At 37.4% G+C, this 22,487-nt stretch overlaps 1 protein-coding gene and 1 pseudogene across 1 annotated transcript in view; both read left to right on the top strand.

Moving 5' to 3' along the window:
- The window catches only part of CDKL5 (cyclin dependent kinase like 5), a 152,741-nt gene that overhangs the window by 96,804 nt on the left and 33,450 nt on the right, over positions 1 to 22,487 (top strand). Inside the window, exons 6-10 of the mRNA XM_060137629.1 lie at positions 5,855 to 5,975; positions 8,090 to 8,149; positions 10,161 to 10,251; positions 13,948 to 14,137; positions 20,386 to 20,466. Coding sequence (XP_059993612.1) covers positions 5,855 to 5,975; positions 8,090 to 8,149; positions 10,161 to 10,251; positions 13,948 to 14,137; positions 20,386 to 20,466 — 543 coding nt within the window. The remainder of the gene's footprint in view (positions 1 to 5,854; positions 5,976 to 8,089; positions 8,150 to 10,160; positions 10,252 to 13,947; positions 14,138 to 20,385; positions 20,467 to 22,487) is intronic.
- Positions 484 to 1,113, top strand: LOC132513679 (dynein light chain roadblock-type 1-like; annotated as a pseudogene).

The following is a 22,487-nucleotide window of genomic DNA, read 5'->3' as shown; positions in this document are numbered from 1 at the left end:
GAAACAAAAAAAATCTCAAACAACCTAACCTTATACCTAAAGCAATCAGAGAAGGAAGTACAAAAAAACCCCAAAGTTAGCAGAAGGAAAGAAATCATAAAGATCAGATCAGAAATAAATAAAAAATGAATGAAGGAAATGATCACAAAGATCAATAAAACTAAAAGCTGGTTCTTTGAGAAGATAAACAACGTTGATAAACCATTAGCCCGACTCATCAAGAAAAAAAGGGAGAAGACTCAAATCAAGAGAATTAGAAATGAAAAAGGAGAAGTAACAGCTGACACTGCAGAAATACAAAGAATCATGAGAGATTACTACAAGCAACTATATGCCAATAAAATAGACAACCTGGGAGAAATGGACAGTTTCTTAGAAAAGTACAACCTTCCAAGACTGAACCAGGAAGAAATAGAAAATATGAACAGACCAGTCACAAGTAAGAAAATTGAAACTGTGATTAAAAATCTTCCAACAGGGACTGAGCTGAGGGCTGGTGACGTGGAGCTACTGGATCGGTCCAAGATGGTAGAGGTGGAGGAGACACTGAAGCGACTTCAGAACCAGAAGTGCGTGCAGGGAAACATCGTGGTGGACACAGAAGGCATTCCCATCAAGAGCACCATGGACAATCCCAACACCACACAGTACACCAACCTCATGCACAACTTCATCTAGAAGGCCCGGAGCACCGTGCGTGAAATTGACCCCCAGAATGACCTCACCTTCCTTCGAATTCGCTCCAAGAAAAATGAAATCATCGTTGCACCCTATAAAGACTATTTCCTGATTGTGATTGAGAACCAACCAAATAAGCCGCTCTCTTGGCTCCCTGTGTCATTCCTTAATTTAATGCCCCTCAAGAATAATAGTGTTAATCATGTCAACTGGCTGGCATATGGAAGTCACCTTAGAGCCCTCTCAGACCAATCTGGCTGCAGCTCCACCTACCCCACCAAAGTCAACCCTCTTCTGGCCAGTCGCACCTGATTTTCCAGGAGGAAAATCACATCCAGGTTTATGGAGCAAGAGACTGTGAGAAGCCCACACACCCTGTTTCCTTCTGACTTTGAGTTCACGTTGTTGCCCTTGAAAAAGGCTGTTTTTCTTTAACTAAAAATAACCAAAACACTTAAAAAAAAATCTTCCAACAAACAAAAGCCAAGGAACAGATAGCTTCACAGGCGAATTCTGTCAAACATTGAGAGAAGAGCTAACACCTAACCTTCTGAAACTCTTCCAAAATACAGCAGAGGGAGGAACACTCCCAAACTCATTCTACGAGGCCACCATCACCCTGAGAACAAAACCAGGCAAAGATGTCACAAAAAAGAAAACTACAGACCAATATCACTGATGAACATAGATTCAAAAATCCTCAACAAAATATTAGCAAACAGAATCCAACAGCACATTAAAAGGATCATACACCATGATCAAGTGGGGTTTATCCCAGGAATGCAAGGATTCTTCAATATATGAAGTCAATGAATGTGATACACCATACTAACAAATTGAAGGATAAAATCCATATGATAATCTCATTAGATGCAGAAAAACCTTTTGACAAAATTCAACACTCACGATAAAAACCCTCCAGAAAGTAGGCACAGAGGGAACTTACCTCAACAAAATAAAGGCCATATATGACAAACCCACAGCCAGCATCGTTCTCAATGGTGAAAAACTGAAACCATTTCCTCTAAGATCAGGAACAAGACAAGGTTGCCCACTCTCACCACTCTTATTCAACATAGTTTTGGAAGTTTTAGGCACAGCAATCAGAGAAGAAAAAAATCCAAATCAGAAAAGAAAAAGTAAAACTCTCACTGCAGATGATATGATACTATACGCAGAGATTCCTAAAGATGCTACCAGAAAACTACTAGAATTAATCAATGAATTTGGTAAAGTAGCAGGATACAAAATTAGTGCACAGAAATCTCTTGCATTCCTATACACTAATGATGAAAAATCTGAAAGAGAAATTAAGGAAACACTCCCATTTACCATTGCAACAAAAAGAATAAAATACCCAGGAACAAACCTACCTAAGGAGACAGAAGACCTGTATGCAGAAAACTATAAGACACTGATGAAAGAAATTAAAGATACAAACAGATGGAGAGATATACCATGCTCTTGGATTGTAAGCATCAACATTGTGAAAATGACTATACTACCCAAAGCAATCTACAGATTTAGTGCAATCCCTATCAAACTACCAATGGCACTTTTCACAGAACTGGAACAAAAAATTTCACAATTTTTATAGAAACACAAAAGACCCCGAATAGACAAAGCAATCTTGAGAAAGAAAAGACTATACTACAAAGCTACAGTAATCAAGACAGTATGGTACTGTCACAAAAACAGAAATATAGATCAATGAAACAGGATAGAAAGCCAGAGATAAACCCATGCACATGTGGTCACCTTATCTTTGATAAAGGAGGCAAGAATATACAATGGAGTAAAGACAGCTTCTTCAATAAGTGGTGCTGGGAAAACTGGACAGCTACATGTAGAAGAATGAAATTAGAACACTTCCTAACACCATACACAAAAATAAACTCAAAATGGATTAAAGACCTACATGTAAGGCCAGCCACTATAGAACTCTTAGAGGAAAACATAGGCAGAACACTCTATGATGTAAACCACAGCAAGATTCTTTTTGACCCACCTCCCAGAGAAATGGAAGTAAAAATAAACAAATGGGACCTAATGAAGCTTAACAGCTTTTGCACAGCAAAGGAAACCATAAAGATGAAAAGACAACCCTCAGAGTGGGAGAAAATATTTGCCAATGAAGCAGCTGACAAAGGATTAATCTCCAAAATATACAAGCAGCTCATGCAGCTCAATATCAAAAAAACAAACAACCCAATCCAAAAATGGACAGAAGACCTAAAGAGACATTTATCCAAAGAAGATATACAGATTGCCAACAAACACATCAAAAGCTGCTCAACATCACTAATCATTAGAGAAATGCAAATCAAAACTACAATGAGGTATCACCTCATACCAGTCAGAATGGCCATCATCAAAAAATCTACAAAGAATAAGTGCTGGAGAGGGTGTGGAGAAAAGGGAACCCTCTTGCACTGTTAGTGGGAATGTAAATTGATGCAGCCACTATGGAGAACAGTATGGAGGTTCCTTAAAAAACAAAAAATAGAAATACCATACAACCCAGCAATCCCACTACTGGGAATATACCCTGAGAAAACCGTAATTCAAAGCGTCATGGACCACAATGTTCATTGCAGCACTATTTACAATAGCCAGGGCATGGAAGCACCCTAAGTGTCCATCGACAGATGAAGGGATAAAGAAGATGTGGTAACATATATACAATGGAATATTACTCACCCATAAAGAGAAACAAAATTGAGCTATTTGTAGTGAGGTGGATGGACCTGGAGTCTGTCATACAGAGTAAAGTAAGTCAGAAAGAGAAAAATAAATACTGTATGCTAACACATATGTATGGAATCTAAAAAAAATGGTTCTGATGAACTGACGGGCAGGACAGGAGTAAAGAAAGACAGAGACATAGAGAATGGACTTGAGGACACGGGGAGTGGGAAGGGTAAGCTGGGACGAAGTGAGAGAGTTGCATGGACATATATAAACTACCAAACGTAAAATAGATAGCTAGTGGGAAGCAGCCGCATAGCATAGGGAGATCAGCTCCGTGCTTTGTGACCACCTAGAGGGGTGGGATAGGGAGGGTGGCAGGGAGACGCAAGAGGGAGGGGATATGAGGATATATGTATACGTATAGCTGATTCACTTTGTTATTACAGCAGAAACTAACACAACATTGTAAAGCAATTATACTCCAATAAAGATGTTAAAAAACAAAAAAAATTGCAAAGTAGTTTCAGTGAAGAATCTGTACCACACCACCGTCCCTTGCCAGTGTTTTATAGTTGTTGCACTCACAATCGATTAGATAGCATTATGTGTGGTAGCTTTCCTTTATTATGTCTTTTCAAAGTATTAAACTTCATTTTCTTATAAACAGCAAATCTCTTTTTTAGAAACATTATTTCATTGGTTTATATGATATTTAATTATATTAAAATAACAAGTGCATCTGTTATAAATACATATGGGAGTATTATAAACACCTGATTGTTTATATGAATACAACTTGACTGGTGGGAACAACATTGTAAAGTTGTAGTAGAGCAGCAACTTTTTGGTCTTAGGACTCCATTTACAGTCTTAACATTATTGGGAACCCTAAGAGCTTTGTATTTATGTGAGTTTTATCTATTAATGTTTATCATATTAGAAGTCAAAACTGAGCAATATAAAAATATTAATTCATTTAAAAATAATAATAGACCCATTACATGTTAACATAAATACCTGTGTATCATTCATTCTTTCAAGTAAAAATGGTGTACCCGAAGAAAAATGACTAGTTCAGTTTATAACTCTGTTGCCCAAGTACTTTTCCCCATGACAGCTATCGTATTTTGATATGCAGCAGGAGTGCTTTATGCATATTCCTCATTTTATCATGTAGATTCCTAAAAAGACATGTACTCAAGAACTGAAATTTAATAAAAGTAATTTTTACTGCTTCATCAAAAACATCCTTTACTAAAATTGGCCTTTTTTTTTTTTTTTTTAACTGTAAGGTTATGGCATTGAAGAATCCAATGCCTTGATTCATGCTAAGGTACCACCAGTTTACCCATCATTGCTTTGTGCCATCAGTGTAAATACCAACACAGTGAAAAAGACAAATAACTGAGTGCTGTCATGAATATAGTTTTGACTTCATGGGTCCTCTGAGACACCCCCCTCCTCTGAGATCCACAGATCACACTTTGAGAACTGCTGTCCTAGATGGTCATCTACAAACAATAAGCTCTAATCATGCTGTAGACCTTAGTCTTATGCTTTACAGAGAGAGTGGAGAATATTTAGTTAATCTGGAAATTCAGCAGAAATTGGTTAAGTGGAATTTCTACTTAAAAAATGTGCATGGGGCTTCCCTGGTGGCGCAGTGGTTGGGAGTCCCCCTGCCGATGCAGGGGACACGGGTTCGTGCTCCGGTCCAGGAAGATCCTACATGCCATGGAGCGGCTGGGCCTGTGAGCCATGGCCGCTGAGCCTGTGCGTCCAGAGCCTGTGCTCCGCAAGGGGAGAGGCCACGGCGGTGAGAGGCCCACGTACCGCAAAAAAAAAAATTTTTAAATTAAAAAAATAAAATAAATAAAAAATGTGCATGAGTTTTAGAATGGTCTCTGACTCCAGATTAAGATTTTTGAATATTGGTTTGTTTGGAGTCTGTGAATTTTTATTTCAACCATATTTTGTAGACTGTTTAAATATTTGTTCTGATTATATTGATCACTGCTAACCTTAGGGATCATTTAAGAATATTTTCCAGGTCTCCCAGAAATATTTCAAGTCTTGATTTTATCGCAAAGTTCTTTTGGAGATGCACAGTGCACTATGTTAAAATGACTGTTTCCCCTCTCCTCTATACATTACAGTGTCTTTTCTCTACTTTATGTTGTTTTTCCCTCGAAATTAGGCTAAAATGATGCCTGATAGATTTTAGGGAGAGTGAAAAATGCACAGGGTTATTATTTGAGATAGCATTGGGGAGTAGTAAAAATGGAATTTCTCTTAAAAGAGAACCTTGATTCAATACAATATGCTGCTTCACAAGAAAGGTTGTGGATGGAAAGCAAAGCAATTTTTAAAAAATGCATGCTGTGTATTAGATGAATTATCATCCAAGGTGCTTTTTTAAACTGTTAATACATGATTTATGGGCCACCTGATTTTGGAGATCATTGGCTCTCTATTTAATTTTTAGAATATGCTTGAATTGCTGGAAGAAATGCCAAATGGAGTTCCACCTGAAAAAGTAAAAAGTTATATCTATCAGCTAATCAAAGCTATTCACTGGTGCCATAAGAATGATATTGTTCATCGAGGTAAGTATGGAATTTTTGAAATGGAAAATATCAAATAAAGTTAACAAAATATTTCACACAGGCACTGACATTCCATTTAAATTAAATACATTTTGAAAGTATAGGATATGAGACATTGTTTGGGCTCCAAGTCTCCTTTTGTATCACCAAAAGGATGGACTGCACATTTATTTGGATATTATGGTGAGATCTCTGTGTTTGTAAAACCAGATCCGCTTTCAACAGCAAAAGCACCTAGTGATAAAACGAACTCAACAAATGGAAACTTTGAAGCTTACTTGCAGGGGGAACTACCCTCTCCATTGCCTTTTGGTCCTGCAGGTAGAGCAGGTAATGTGAAACAAGCCAGAATCAGGCTTTAGACATGGTGCTAAGTCACTGGCCCCCATTGACAGCCACTTCTCATTTCCTCTTAGACCAAGATCTCTAGTATGTACCTTTACCTCCTGATTTTCCCTACCTGTTCATGAAAAGTGCCCATTGTTTGCAGGTTGTAGGCATGATGAACCTTGCATAAGGGCCATGATTATACTTCCATAAACTGTTCTATTTTGTCCTTTATTGCCATGAAGTGGGTGGTTTATAGCAGTAAAAGGGAAATTACTTGCTCAGCAAGATCTTTAATCTATACCATTTATCTTTTCCTGATAATCTCTTGCATTCAAGGGACACAAATTGATACAATAATGAAGCTCAAAGATGTTTGTCAGAAAATGTTGCAGTATCCACTTCTTATCTTTGAATTATCAGACAAATGAATACTACATTTTAATTTATCTAAACAGGCACACAAGGATATCACTTTAAAAATAGCCTCACTTTGGGCTTCCCTGGTGGTGCAGTGGTTGAAACGAGTCTGCCTGCCGATGCAGGGGACACGGGTTCGTGCCCCGGTCTGGGAAGATCCCATATGCTCTGGAGCCGCTGGGCCCGTGAGCCATGGCCACTGAGCCTGCGCGTCTGGAGCCTGTGCTCCACAACGGGAGAGGCCACAACAGTGAGAGGCCCGCGTACCGCAAAAAAAAAAAAAAAAAAAAAAAAGCCTCACTTTAAGAATAGCTTAAAGGTCATGTGAAGAATGCCAACTCCTATTATTTCTGGAAAGAGACAGTTTGTATTTCTCTTGCATTTGACTTTCATAGCAGTTACATTATGAAGGTTGTTGGCAGCATGGAGAGATGTCTTGGTCACCTGGACATCTAGTGTCTAGGGTAATGATTCTAATAACAGTCTCTACTACAGTTTGAGGATATTAAGAAACTGATTTAGCTGCATTTCCATAGTGATACTGCGATTTGGTTAAGTGTATAGTGAATTAATGGTTGTGAATTAATTCAGAAACCATGATTCTGAAATCTACAGATCTCACTCCTACCTCTTCCCTTTCTCCATTTTCATTTCTACCATATAATATAGATGATGGGCACTCTAAAAATAGAATTGTGAGATGCCTCCAAAGGGAGGGAATTAAACTGCATTTTCTGTGTATTTCTACTCCTTAACTCCCACCACATCTTCAAAAGATCCACAGAATAAATGAGAAATCTTATCTTGACTCATCCATCATAGCTTCAGCACTAGACATTTATGATTGTGAACCACATCATAGAAAACCTAAAGAGATACATAAATATAGAAAGTATACAGAAAATCATAAGGAACAATGTATCTTATTTGTATTTTTTCTCCAGTAAATATAATGCTACCTACTTACTCTCATATATGTTTTTAAAGTATCTTGTGGGTGTAAACAGTTTATAGTCTATCTCCAAAAATTTGTATTATTAGTATTTTATAAAGTAAAAATAGTTCCTTAAAATGTGGTAGCCTAGATTTAATCATTTTTAAATTCCTTTCAGAGGTCCAATTGATACCTTTAAAATTTAAGGGGAAAAATATTTTTGAAATGGTGGTCTGCATGTTTTTCAAAAAAAAATTAATTGGAACTTTTGTGTACCAGCATAAAATGTGTTACTCTGCTTTTCACTGCCATAGTTTTCTATTCATATTACTCTGGATATTTCTAATTAGGTGCCATTACAGTGCTCTAACAGTATCAATCAGCAGTACATGGAACATTTTTTAATAATTGTTTTTTAATCTTGATACTCCAGATATAAAACCAGAAAATCTCTTAATCAGCCACAATGATGTTTTGAAACTGTGTGACTTTGGTAAGTTAAAAAGAAATTGAGCCCTGTAAGTACAGAATTAATTTAATATAGCACTTAAGTAGCTTTTACAGGTGTATTAAAAGTATTTTTTATCTTTTGACTTAAATTAGCAAATGAACATTCTATTGGGTTGTATATTAAAAAGTTGATTGTGGGAAGAGTTCTACTCTCTTTGCATAGTATTGTCTACTATTTTAAAAAATTCATCATGCAGTATTTGTTTAATGAGAATTCAAAGCAAATACATGCATGTGCATATATTCATAAGCCCAGTACTTAATGACCTCAGAGAAAGAATTTTCCAGAAATACCACTATGGCCTGCTGACTTGAGTTGGATAAAAAAAAAAATTAATATTTTAAATAGTGATAGAAATTGTTTCAGGCATAATCATAAACACTGAAAATATAACTATGTAAATACATATGTGTTGTATATATGCAATAGTTATATATCTGTAAGGTTAAAAGACATTTTTGGAATGATTCCGTTTATTCCCTTTAAATGTTCAGTGGGGGACTTCGCTGGTGGTTCAGTGGTTAAGAATCCTCCTTCCAATGCAGGGGATGCAGGTTCGATTCCTGGTCAGGGAACTAAGATCCCACATGCCATGGGGCAACTAAGCCCACACACCACAGCTACTGTGCTCGCGTGCCTCAACTAGAGAGCCTGCGTGCCACAAACTACAGAGCCCACGCACTCTGGAGCTCGCACGCTGCAACTAGAGAGGAGCCCACGTGCCGCAACAAAGAGCCTGCGTGCTGCAACTAAGACCCGATGCAGCCAAAAAATAAATTAATTTAAAAAAAATAATGCAAAGAAGAGTCCTGCTGTACCTAAACATCTTAAGAAGTACTTAGGAGCTGAAATTTGTCAAGCAAGTTATAAATAAAAAAGATGCATATAGAATGGTTAATAATAGGAAAAAAGTATCCTTAGTCTAGCATCATTTCTTAAAGAAAAGACAGCTTTAAACGGTCAGGAAGTTCCACATGATGGCCCCACATATGGCGTTCTGTGCCCTGCACATCCCCACCAAGAACCTCCTGATTGTTTTCCCTCCCAGAGTGTGTAGCTCCTTTGTCTGGCTTGAAGAATCCCACTAAAAAATACGAATATTTCTTCCAAATATGTCTTATAAAGAAGTGTTGATTAACTGAAGTTAGGGGGTTTGTTTTTGCTGTGTTTATTTTTTTTTTTACTGTTCCACTTTAAGAAACACTATTTTCTATTTCTTGAAACTGACATACACCTTAACTTTTACCTTTAATTTTAATATTCTGGTTCTCTGTAACTATTTACAGTGAACCTATATTGCTTTTGGTGAGTTAGATGGGTAATTAACCTACTTGCCAGTTTATTTTGTGGCCCCAAAACCTTTTGAAAGGGTTGTTACTTGCGGGGGGCGGGGGGTAGCAATAGAGTCTGTAAGGTAATTAAGATATCCCTAATATGCTTCTCAGTCACATTAGGAGATAAAAATCATTTTAGCCTGCTTTGTTTCCATCATTGCCAAACCCTACCGATAGTTGTTTACATAATGGCCGAGCTGATCAGCACCAATAGATATACAAATGCTATCTAAGGTCCCACATAGCAGAATTAACGACTATCTGCGACATGCTAATTTAGCTTTGACTTCTGGCTCTTGTGGAGTCTTCATTTTGTTTCTAAGATTTACACTTATTGGAAAAGCTCTGAATGCTTATAAAAGCATGCAATAACTTTGAAAACATAGATTTCTTTATCAGAGAGGAGAGGCTGGTTTTGTAGTGAATACACTGTATATTTTAATTGACGAATGAACAATGGACTAACTTTTTTAAATGACAAGGACACTGTTAATAAACAGCCCATTCAGTAACAATCATTATATTCTTTTGATGTTCCTTTAAGGTATTAATAGCACTGAAATATTTTGTCAACATGACAAATTAATTAATTCTAATTAATTCTTTAAAAAAATTAATTCTTTTTCAAAATTACACCTTTGGGCTTTGCTATCTTTCAGGTTTTGCTCGGAATCTCTCAGAAGGCAATAATGCTAATTATACAGAATATGTGGCCACCAGGTGGTATCGGTCTCCAGAACTCTTACTTGGGTGAGTTACCTTCCCAGAATAGAGTGACATCTACATATTTGCTGATCCTCTATTGTTAACTTTGGGATTATCTGTGGAAGATAAGAACTTGAGTTAATTAAATACCAGTTACCTATTGCAGTGTAGCAAACCACCTAAAAACTTAATGACATAAAGCAAGCACCATTTTATTTGCTCACAATTCTGGGTGCCATCGGGTTGGGGGAGTCAGCTGTTTGAGTTCAACTGGATGATTCTTCTGCTGGTCTCAACTGGAGTTGCTCATATAGCTACAGTCAGCAGGTCATCTGGAAGCTGGTTGGTTTAGGTCCTCAGCTGGGACAAACTATCTCTGTTCCATGGGGACTCATCCTCCAGTGCGTTAGTCCAAGTTTCTTCATATAATAGCAGAAGAATTCCCTGAGCAGAGGGCAAGCCCAAAAGCAAAGGTGGTTTTCAAGCCTCTTTGCATGACTTTTGCCTCATTGGCCAAAGCACGTTACTTGTCTAAGCCCTGATTCAAGGGATGGAGGAATAAACTTCGCCTCTTGATGGGAGGAGTGGCAGAATCACATTACAAAGTGGCAGGTGTATGGAAATGGAGGGAAATTATTGCTGCCATCTTTGTTAATAGTCTTCCACATTAAGAATGTGTATATCCACAGAGTTTGACATTCCGGCTTATCTGTTTGTTCATGTATTCATTCATTCATTCAGCAGATACTTATGGAGTATCTCTTATGCCTAGCCACTTTTCTGTAAATATTGAACCTACTGATATTTTCCTTCCAAACATTGTAAATCCTGTTTGATGATAAATGGCTTTCCAGACTAATATATTGATAATTTTCTCAGCAACACTGCCACATCCATCCACTTTGTGCCACCCTTCCACTTTCAGTGGTATTTCATTCACCTGTCAACACCAGAAAAACATTTTCTGATAAGATACTTCTTCCTCTTACTATGTTTTAACTTCAGAACCTAAGAGAGGACCTGTAGTCTTGATCTCCATCACAGTTTCACTAATAATTCTCTACCTATCGTAGTTGTAGTATTTTCTTATTCTTCCTAGATCGTATTTCCTTCTTTGGGACCATCAAAGAATTGAGGTAGAAGACACACTCTACAAATAAAATTAGATATGATGGTAATGATGACCAGTGCACGAATTATTATAGGTTTTATCTCTTTTCTTTAGTGTGCCATACATGTATCTAGGGGACATGAGAAATTTAATTTTTAAAAGATATTTTTTACAACATTGTAAACTATACTTCAATTAAAAAAATTTTTAATAAATAAAGGTACTTTTTATATAATAGAAATATAAATTTCTGTATTTCTTCTGAAGATCATGATGACTATATGTTTAAGCTACTCACTGAGGGTTTATTTATTTTTTACACAGCAGGTTCTTATTAGTTATCTATTTTATACATATTAGTGTATATATATGTCAATCCCAGTCTCCCAGTTCATCCCACCACCACCACCCCCCCACTGAGGGTTTATTTTTATTTTTTTACACTTGTGGTCAGTTGATTTTCTTATTTTTTTATTATTAAAAAGTTTTTTTTTATTGGGGTATAATTGTTTTACAATGTTGTGTTAGTTTCTACTGTACAGTGAAGTAGAGTTCCCTGTACTATGCAGCAGGTTCTCATTGAGGGTTTATTTTGAAGTTAACAATTGATTTCCCAGGGTCTACCAACCATTTGGCGTTAAATCTTGTTTCATTGCTGACCTAGAGCCTATAAGAATTATTGGTGTCGGTTATTGAAAGCTTCACCATTTTTTTTTAATCAAAAGCTTGTGCTTCATCCTGTGAAATAAATGGTGGCTAGTCACTTTATTATCCCTCCTTGTGTGGATAGATTATAGAATTTCTGTGCTCATTTTTCAACTTGGATTTAGGATTGATTTTCTTTTGTGTTGTCTATGTTTCTTCTGTGTACCTCTGTCTGGACTCACTGTAATGTGTAGTCTATTCATCTGTTCATTCTTTTGGGAGGGATTGGGAGTTTGAAATTCCTGGACAGGATTTTCCAAAGAAGAAATGAGTACGAAGTAAATCATTCTTAGAACCCCATCTGAGGATTCAAGTATGGTAGAGGGACTCATTATAATATGGTTTTGTCTATAAGATGTCCCTGAGGAGTTCATTCTGAGGACAGCCTTATTATGAAACTTCGGAGAGTATTTGCTGCCTAATAATACCTCCTGGAAAACTGAGCTATGTTTATAGCTCATTAACTGAGTTATGTTTAGAGCTATATGGGAGCTACCAAAAGTAGATGGGGACTCCAACTAATTTGAGCCAAATTGAATATTACTGATTAAATGATTGTCAAGTACTGGTTGAAGAACCATATTATTTGTATAAAAATCCCATTGAAATCAGTTGATATTTGGTTAACATGAAGAATTTACAGGTTTTTATACATTCTCAAGACTTTGTCCTTGACATTGAAAGTAGTTACAGCTGCATAAATTATTCAGATTAGTTGACAGAAGAAAAATAGCTTATGGTGGGTATGTAAAGATTTTCCATAGTTTTCTCCATCTAGCACAAGTTTTGTCTTTCTTATACTTGTATGAAAGAAAGATCAGTATCCTTCCCTTCCCAGCAAGCTACCAAAAAAATCTAAATGAAGTTTCCTAGTATGGTTCTTGGGTTTTTATGGGAGGAAATGAGATAAATAAAATATTGACTTATTGTTACAATGATTTATCATCCTAGAAACATATTCTGTATTATGTTAAAAGTGCTTTAGAGTATTTGTTAAAAGTTTTATATTACTACTATAGCACTATGGCATTCTAGAATTTTAATTCCTTTTTTTTTTTCAGGTATCTTATTTTGGCTTTCCCTGCTTAAAACTTAGATAATTTATGTTTGAAACTAAAAAATATGATTTCTTAATCTGCCTTCTGTAATTTGATTTAAGGCTATAGATATTGCGGTATACATGTAAAGCTTTTTTGGGGATACGTAGATTTTCATGTATAGCTGATTAGCAACAGTAGTACTCCAAAAGCCTTCTGGTAAACTCAGACCTTGGAAGATAGCTATAAATCCCTAAAGAAGTGGAAAAAATGCTTTGAGGGAAATGCCTGTCATAAAGTCCCATAAACAAAGGGTATAAATAGATTGAAGTAAATAATCCAATAGCGTTTAGCACAATCTTAGCTGTGTTGACTCTGTGCAGTCAGAGGTTAAATAATATTAAGTGTTTGTTGTTTAAGAAGACACATAAGTCAGTGGTACATTTTAATAGGCTGAACTCAAAAAATGGATCAGTATAACTTGCTGTCATTTAGAGAGCTAAAGGATAATTGCCTAGAAAATACATTTCTTGGGAGCATTTCATTCTCCAAGTGAGTGGTAACTCATCAGACATGTGTGCTGTATTTAGGGTTTATTAATCCATTCATATTCAAAATATATCTGGATGTGAATAGATTTCAAATCAGTGTATACTAAATTTTTATTAAACTGATGGCTTTATTAGCATAGATTTATTCACTTGTGTTCTGAAGTTTTACTTTGATATCCATACTTCCTTTTTTTCAGCCTCACTTTTGTCCATGTGGTATTTTTTAATTCCTTAAATACCCAAATATGCTTTAAATCATGAATCTGTTCAAAATAATTTGGAAATTATTAAAATTTATTTCTTCAGTTGCCAAGATATCTCTCCCTTTGCTTTTCAGAGCTCCCTATGGCAAGTCTGTAGATATGTGGTCTGTGGGCTGTATTCTTGGGGAGCTTAGTGATGGACAGCCTTTATTTCCTGGAGAAAGCGAAATTGACCAACTTTTTACTATTCAGAAGGTGCTAGGACCACTTCCACCTGAGCAAATGAAGCTCTTCTACAGTAATCCTCGCTTCCACGGGCTCCGGGTAAGAGGCTTTGCTAAAACCCCAAATGGAATCAGTACACTAGTATTTAAATCATTGCTCATTGCACAGTGGAATGCTAAGCTATCCATCGAATACTATTGCCTTTCCCATTACAGTGTTTATAATCCCCATTATAATATTTTATTTTTGGTTTTTTTTCTCGTTTCTTTTGCGGTACGCGGGCCTCTCACTGTTGTAGCACAGGCTCCAGACGTGCAGGCTCAGTGGCCATGGCTCACGGGCCCAGCCGCTCCGCGGCATGTGGGATCTTCCCGGACCAGGGCACGAACCCGTGTCCCCTGCATCGGCAGGTGGACTCTCAACCACTGTGCCACCAGGGAAGCCCTATAATATTTTACTTTTGAATTTTATATAGTATTTGTGAATTCTGAATTCGAAAGTGGGAGCTGCTAATATTTTCCTAATTTGTAAGTTCCAATTTTTCAAAATCTTTTTGAGTGTATGCGTTATTCTAAACTTTGGTTATCTCAGAATGTTTCTTTATGCAAAATATTAAGCATCCCCAAAAGATAGAAAAATGTATAAATGGCTATTGCTTATTTGAGCAAACATAGTTGTAGTGATTTGAGGAAGATGATGAATAGTCACATTCTGCATATTTAAAGGTGCTGTTCTAGTGGGTATTTCCTGTTTAGTGAAACATCAAATCTTCTTTTCAAACTAGTGTATTGTCTTGGGCAGCCTTTTCTAGACTTGCTAACTTTGTGCAAAACTTGATTTCAGAAAATATGCTAAAAAGAGTCTTAAAGTATAAACTTTCCCCAAATGAGGGACAACCAAGTCGCAGGAGGCATCTTACTGGAGTGGCCAGTTACAAGCTGCTTCTCTGTTCCATCCACCCCCAAAGCAACATTTTTAGTTTTCAACTACCCTGTTTGGGCCAACATGCCAGTTGCTGGCCCTTGTGGGAACTATAAAATAAGCTCACCACCACTTCTTTTGTTTCTCTTAAATGCATAATTCTCAAACCATGTTTTCTTGACATTTGCAAAGCACTTTGTTTTTTTCCTTTGACTTTCTGGCCTCAGTTTATTTCACTTTGAAGAGTACTCCCCCTCACACATGAATGCCCAGCACAGTATACCTCCTGCTAGGCTCAATGAGTGTGGAAGAAAGAAAGGAACAGAAATGCAAACATTTCTCTTCCATCCCCTTCCTGCTTTCTCTCTCTTCCAAATCTGTCTGAGTTACCTCAGGCAAGTTTCTTTTTTCTCCTTTTATTTTTGCTTTTGTAAGCTGAAAAATAGCCAAATTATGACCATTAATTAGGGTACAAATAGTTCAACAGTTATTGAGCATTTGTCCTACTAGATGCTGAAAATATGATAATAAATAGGACTTGCCCTCAGTCCAGAAGAAAGGAAAATCTATTCTAGTCAGAAATAAAGCAAGTCATAACTAATGAATTACTGTCTCACTGAGAATGCATCCAAACTCCTTCCCATCAGACCTTGCCTTTTCTGGGCCCTTCTAGCTCCCTGACTTCAGCTCATACCCCTTTCCATTCCCATCCCTTTCCAGACTTTCATCACACTTACCTTTCTTTTTCTTTAACTTCCGTAAACATTCCCAGGTGTTCCAGCTTCATGAAATTGGCACTTGTGACTCCTCTTCCCAGGAAGGCACTTCCCTTGCATGGCCCCTTCTCATTTTATAAATCTCAGCTCCAAGAATGACCCCTGTCTCTGACCCCCCAACATACTTCCCCCACCTCCTTCCTGGTCTCTCCCATAGCACCCTTCTTTTTCCATCATAGCACTTATCACAGTATGTAATTATTTTGTTTATTTTTTTAATTATTAATGTTAGAAATCATCTGTTTTATTGCTGTATTTCCAGCATCTAGCTTAGCCCAGCACATGTAGTAGGGACTCGATGAATATTTGAATGCTCTCTTGAACCAATCTGCATTATCAGCAGTCAAGCTCATTTATGTTTCCTTTCTCTCCATCTCTAATGCTTCTTTCACTCTTACCACCTTTTACCTGAACAGCCACTCCCAAACTGATTTCTCCAAGTTTCTCTCTTCACTGCAGTCTTCACATTGCTTTTAGAATGATCTTCCTGCAAACTGCCCATTTAATTCTGTCGTCTTTGTGCTGAAAACCTCTGCAAGATTGCTTATTAAATTTAAACTCCTTAGGATAGCATTAAAAACCCCTTCCTTCTAGGCCTCCAGCCTTGGCTTCCACCTTTTCCTACCCCTGCCCCCTGCTCTGCAGCCACATGGAACTTGTCACCATTTCCTTGTTTCTGCAGTGCTATGTTTTCATTTCTGTAATTCTCCCAATACTTACCCCACTTCCTGGAAAGCTCTCCATCCTCCCTCCCCCCAGACTCAAGTCAAGTGTCCTTCCATGAAGCCCTTCTAGACTCCTCCAAGGGGAATGGGTGCCTCCCCCTTCTGTGCTCCTGAAGCACTCTGGTCATAGCTCTTGTAGTACACATGGCAGTCTCTTTTAAGTAGCTGTTTGACACAACACTGTAAATTAACTATACTTCAATTTTTCAAAAATTGTAATAAGATTTTTTTTTTTTAAAAAAAAGCTTTTTGAAAAATGTATCCTTACTGGACTAATGAATTTTTTAAAGAAATGAGCTATCATGGCCACCGTTATATTCACAACACACCTAGAGTTGCTCTTACTAGGTTGAATAGTATTAAATGATTGAATATTTGACCTGGAACATCAAGCTTGGTCTTCTGGCTGCATTATTCTTTGCCTGGTTAAAGAGGCTCTAAGCTGGATTCTCTGAAGAGAGTGTAAACAGATCTGCCATGGTACCTGGCTTTAATAACTTGTAAACTAGCTGAAGAATTAAGACTTTTGTGCATGAAATAATTAGAAAACAATACAATTTATAATAAAGTGTGGTATATAATAAAGTACTACATTCTTTACTACATTGTACTGTTTTCTAATACATCTAAATATAGTTGAGACCTTGAGAATGTTAAACATTCTAGAAAGTTGGCTGGATTCACTAGGAATGATATATAGAGGATTTACAGTTTGAAATGGATATTGAAGAATGAGTAGCATTTGGATTAGATAGGCTAAACAAAGGAGATCTTTTACTCCTTTGTCTATGGTCCTGTTTGTTTACAGACCTCCTCACTAAATAGTATTATCGGTAAATGGTAGAGAGTACATGACGGTGCTGCTTGTAAATATCCTTTGGAGAAATTGCTGCTTCCCTGACACTTTGATTTTTATAAGCCTTAATGTTTTTACATTTTAGTCTGAAAGTGTTTGTGGTGTTTTAGCTAAATTAGTTTAACCTTTTTGGAGGTTTAACCACATCTTTTGAGGGAAAAGTCTTCCTTTATCATTTACTTGAGAATGTCTGAGACATTCTCAGCTAAGCGTACAGGGTGTGTGAACTGCAGCTGCCTTGAAACATGGACTTACCAGTAACCAGTCCAGTGTGATTTGTATTTTGATTCAATTGTGTAGAGATTGGAAAATCAACAAGATGTTGCTCTAACGGTATGTATTATTTTGAAAAAAATAACAATTGCTATCCCATAATATAGGGCATAGACTTCGAAGTTAGACTGCTGAGGTTCAAAGCCTGACTCCATATTTACTACTTGAATGACCTAGGGCAAGTTCCTTGTGCCTCTTTTTCCTCATGTGTAAAATGGTGATAACAGAAGTACCACCTGATGGGGTTGTTGTGAAGATTAAACATTATAATATATGTAAAATGCCCAGACCAGTGCCTGACACATAGTAAGTGCTTAGTAAAGAGGCACTCTCATTGTATCATATTGGCCAAGTGATCAAGAAAGAAAGGAAAGAAAAAACAAACTACTGATTGAGATATACTTTAAACTTCTATGCTTGAGTTTTGGTTATTTGTTGAATTACCTAATATGAGAATGGTGTCTTTCTTTCAAAAAAACATTAATTAATTTTTTAAAATTAGGAGTTTGTGTGGTCATTTAAAAATCATATTTCTAATACCTTTTGACTTTGGGCATTAATTTTCTTATTGATGAAATGTTACTTCTGGAAAAAAAGGAGGGGGTATTTGGTAGCATAAGATAGGACCTCATAAGCAAGATATTAATTAAAGTCTAGTGGTATAGAGTCTTTTATCACAGCATGACAGGTGTCTCTCTCTTTGGGCTGATGTTCAATGCTCCAATAACATCCAGAGGAACCTCTGTACCTCCTTTAGGAAAGGCACCCATGTTTAGAAAAAAATGTGGGTTTGGATCACAGACCTGGGTGCAAATATAAGTTCTGATTTTTAATTATGTAACCTGCCTTGAACCATTTATTTGAATTTTCTGATCATCACCTTCTTCATCTCTGAAATAAGAAGAATAACAATTGTTAAAATGTCTCGCAGAGCATTACTTCCCTCAGAAATCAGTTTTAGGTTATTGCCTGTGTGTCTGTGTTAAATTCATGTTATTCCCTCTACGTCCTCTATCTAGAAGGTGCTGTCCTACTTTTCTCTGTCCTCACATTTTTTCTTATCTTTCAAAAGCTAGTTCAGATATTATCTATGTATGGATTCTTTTTTCTACAGCTGCAAACCACCTTGGCCTCTCCTTTCTCTGAGCTTCAACTAGAATTTAGTACAGTTTCATACTGATTGCTTTCACAATCAGACTGAGGGTTGCTTACATGCAAGGTTTTGGTCTTACCCATATTCTGCATCTCCTGCCATACCTAGCACTGTGTGGGGATGACGTCTTAATACCTTGTTTGAATTTTTCTACATAACTACTTCTCTCATCCACTTATTTAGCATGTTTAGAGATTTCAGGCTTTGAAATGCTCTTATGTTGGTATAAAGGAAATACAGGGAGCTAAAGGATAATTACCTAGAAAATACATTTCTTGGGAGCATTTCATTCTCCAAGTGAGTGGTAACTCATCAGACATGTATGCTGTATTTAGGGTTTATTAATCCATTCATATTCAAAATATATCTGGATGTGAATAGATTTCAAATCAGTGTATACTAACTAAATTTTTATTAAACTGATGGCTTTATTAGCATAGATTTATTCACTTGTGTTCTGAAGTTTTTTGTTTTTTGTGGTTTTTTTTTTTTGCGGTACGCGGGCCTCTCACTGCTGTGGCCTCTCCCGTTGCGGAGCAACAGGCTCCGGATACGCAGGCTCAGCGGCCATGGCTCACGGGCCTAGCCGCTCTGCGGCATGCGGGATCCTCCTGGACCGGGGCACGAACCCGTGTCCCCTGCATCAGCAGGCAGACTCTCAACCACTGCGCCACCAGGGAAGCCCGTGTTCTGAAGTTTTACTTTGATATCCATACTTCCTTTTTTTCATCCTCACGTTTGTCCATGTGGTACTTTTTAATTCCTTAAATACCCAAATATGCTTTAAATCATGAATCTGTTCAAAATAATTTGGAAATTATTAAAACTTATTTCTTCAGTTGCCAAGATAATCTCTCCCTTTGCTTTTCAGAGCTCCCTATGGGAAGTCTGTAGATATGTGGTCGGTGGGCTGTATTCTTGGGAGGGAGTACATGGCGTTGGACTCTAATACTTTACCATCCACTTAGATATTGCAAAATGTGAGTTGGCAGAGGGAAGGACAGAGCATCTGAATAAACTTGACCCTTTCCCCTCATTTTATTTAAAAATGTATTTGTTAATTTAGGAGCCTGTTTGCCTTCTGTTCCAACTTACATAAAGGAAGGAATTGAAAACAGGTCATTCAAAGAGTGTATTAAAAGCAATAATAGAACATGTGTCCGAATTCATTATTTCTACTTCTGTAGCCTTTCAGGTACTGGCCTTTTTCTCTTTTTTTACTTCTCTAATTTTCAGGAGTAAATGATATGTTGTTGTGAAAAGGGTGTAAGAATTGTCTGTATAAGCAAATTCTATATGAACTCTATTCTAACCAAATTATTTGTATAAGTAGACAAGACTGTATAAACTGAATAAATAGTTTCAAATTTTTATATTTTGTTTTGTTTTACATGCTTCAGTGTTGTCCAACTAGATTTAAGTATCATCTTTCACTTGTGAGTTTTCCTGTCATTTAACACCCAATCCTATTAATCCCTACCTCAAATACATAGACACCGAAAGTAATATACATGTGAAATAAATTTAACTTTGGCACTAGGGCAGTAGCTTCTGCTCATCTGCTACCTTCTCCAACACTCAAAGCACATGCACACACATACCCTTACCTACGTGCTAATACTTCTGTCATGTTGTTGTTACAGTTTCCAGCTGTTAACCATCCTCAGTCATTGGAGAGAAGATACCTTGGAATTTTAAATAGCGTTTTACTTGACTTAATGAAGGTAGGACAAGTTGATGTTATCTGTACAAAATGTCTTTTGGTTTGTGATTTCTCTTGTGTCTATATATGACCATAGCCTGCTTTTATGAATTAAATGTTTTGTTAATAGGTGTATAGTGGTGAATAATGGGGCACTGTGTCATCTGAAGAGGCATGCAATTTATTTATTTATTATTTTTTTAACGTCTTTATTGGAGTATAATTGCTTTACAATGGTGTGTTAGTTTCTGCTTTATAACAAAGTGAATCAGTTATACATATACATACAGCCCGTTGCAGTTTATTTAAAATTGCAGAAGTATCTGGTATTGTAACATTCCGTCTAGACAGGACTATGAGATACCTAAATTAGATTCCTAAAATGGACAGAATAGTAACAATCTAAATATAAATAATGAGAAATAAATCATTTAAAAATTTATCCAGCACTCAAGCTGCTCAGGCATAAGGTTTTAAAACAAATCTTAAAATGAATGTTGAAAGAAAAGAGATTCTAATATTTTTTGCATATTCAAGGCCTCCCATAAGATTATTTTATCAGCGAACCTAATTCTGCTCTTTTTCTAACTTGATTTCTCTCCCTCTGGCTCTTCATTTGACAACTGCAAAATCACTGCTACTACCATGCCTGAGTGTTCCTCCTCATGCTGGTGCCCCTGTGCAGAAGGTCTTCATGCTCTGGACTACTGAAAATGTTCTCACAGTTTTTTTTGGTTTTTTAAATAAACTTCCTTTTTTAAAAAATATTTATTTATTTATGGCTGTGTTGGGTCTTCGTTGCTGTGCGCAGGCCTTCTCTAGTTGCGGCGAGCGGGGGCTACTCTGTTGCGATGCATGGGCTTCTCATTGCGGTGGCTTCTCTTGTTGCGGAGCACGGGCTCTAGGTGCGCGGGCTTCAGTAGTTGTGGCTCGCGGGCGCAGTAGTTGTGGCTGGCAGGCTCTAGAGTGCAGGCTCAGTAGTTGTGGCACACGGGCTTAGTTGCTCCGCGGCATGTGGGATCTTCCCGGACCAGGGCCTGAACCCGTGTTCCCTGCATTGGCAGGCGGACTCTCAACCACTGTGCCACCAGGGAAGCCCTCTCACAGTTTCTTATTCAAGCTTTTCTACCCAAGTAGATGGCCCCTTCAGTGAGAACTACTTTTTCATATTTCTCCAGTTTTCATTGCAGCCAGCCAGTGCATAAGCAAGTGCTAGTTATTTGATAGTAGACCTTCAAAAGATACTTCTTGGGTCTTCCGTGGTGGCACAGTGGTTGGAGGTCTGCCTGCCAGTGCAGGGGACACGGGTTCGAGCCCTGGTCCGGGAGGATCCCACATGCTGCAGAGCGGCTAAGCCTGTACGCCACAACTACTGAAGCCCGCGCGCCTAGAGCCCGTGCTCCTCAACAAGAGAAGCCACCCACCACAGTGAGAAGCCCATGCACCGCAACAAAGAGTAGCCCCCGCTCGCTGCACCTACAGAAAGCCATGCACAGCAACAGAGAGCCAAAGCAGCCAAAAGTAAATAAATAAAATAAATTTATTAAAAAAAGAAAAAAAGATACTAGTTAATGGATCAATTTTAGTTTCTGCCCATTCAGTCAACTGTCAAAAACAGAGGAGTTTACACTGTGCCCAGGACCTTTAAAGGCATACTTAGCACAGTTGGAAATTGCTGAGCAGCACTCTCAGAACTTTGCTCTGCTTTAAAACTATGTTAATCTGTGTTCCGAGGAGCCCTGTGTAAATAGGTGTGGGGGCAGAGGTGGGCAAGGGGGTGTGGCCTTTGGGAAAGGCCACTTACCATATAACCTTTCTTAGAGATTCACAATATTCATTAATTTATAAAGGCTTTCAGAAATCCCACAGTAAAGAAGCATTTCCCAAATTTAATTAAATACTAAATACTTAAAAAAAAATAAAATGCTACAGCACTAGTTCTGAACACAGATTGAGAGATGCTATTTAAAAAATCCTCAAGGCTCTTTAAGGTTAATTAGGCATAAATTATCTCTTAAATCATTTGCGTTATGTCATATGTTC

The sequence above is a fragment of the Lagenorhynchus albirostris genome, chromosome X, assembly GCF_949774975.1.
Source record: "Lagenorhynchus albirostris chromosome X, mLagAlb1.1, whole genome shotgun sequence".
In the NCBI taxonomy this organism is placed as follows: domain Eukaryota; kingdom Metazoa; phylum Chordata; class Mammalia; order Artiodactyla; family Delphinidae; genus Lagenorhynchus; species Lagenorhynchus albirostris.
Note: the sequence above shows the minus strand (reverse complement) of the source record. Positions and strands in the feature narration are given on the sequence as shown.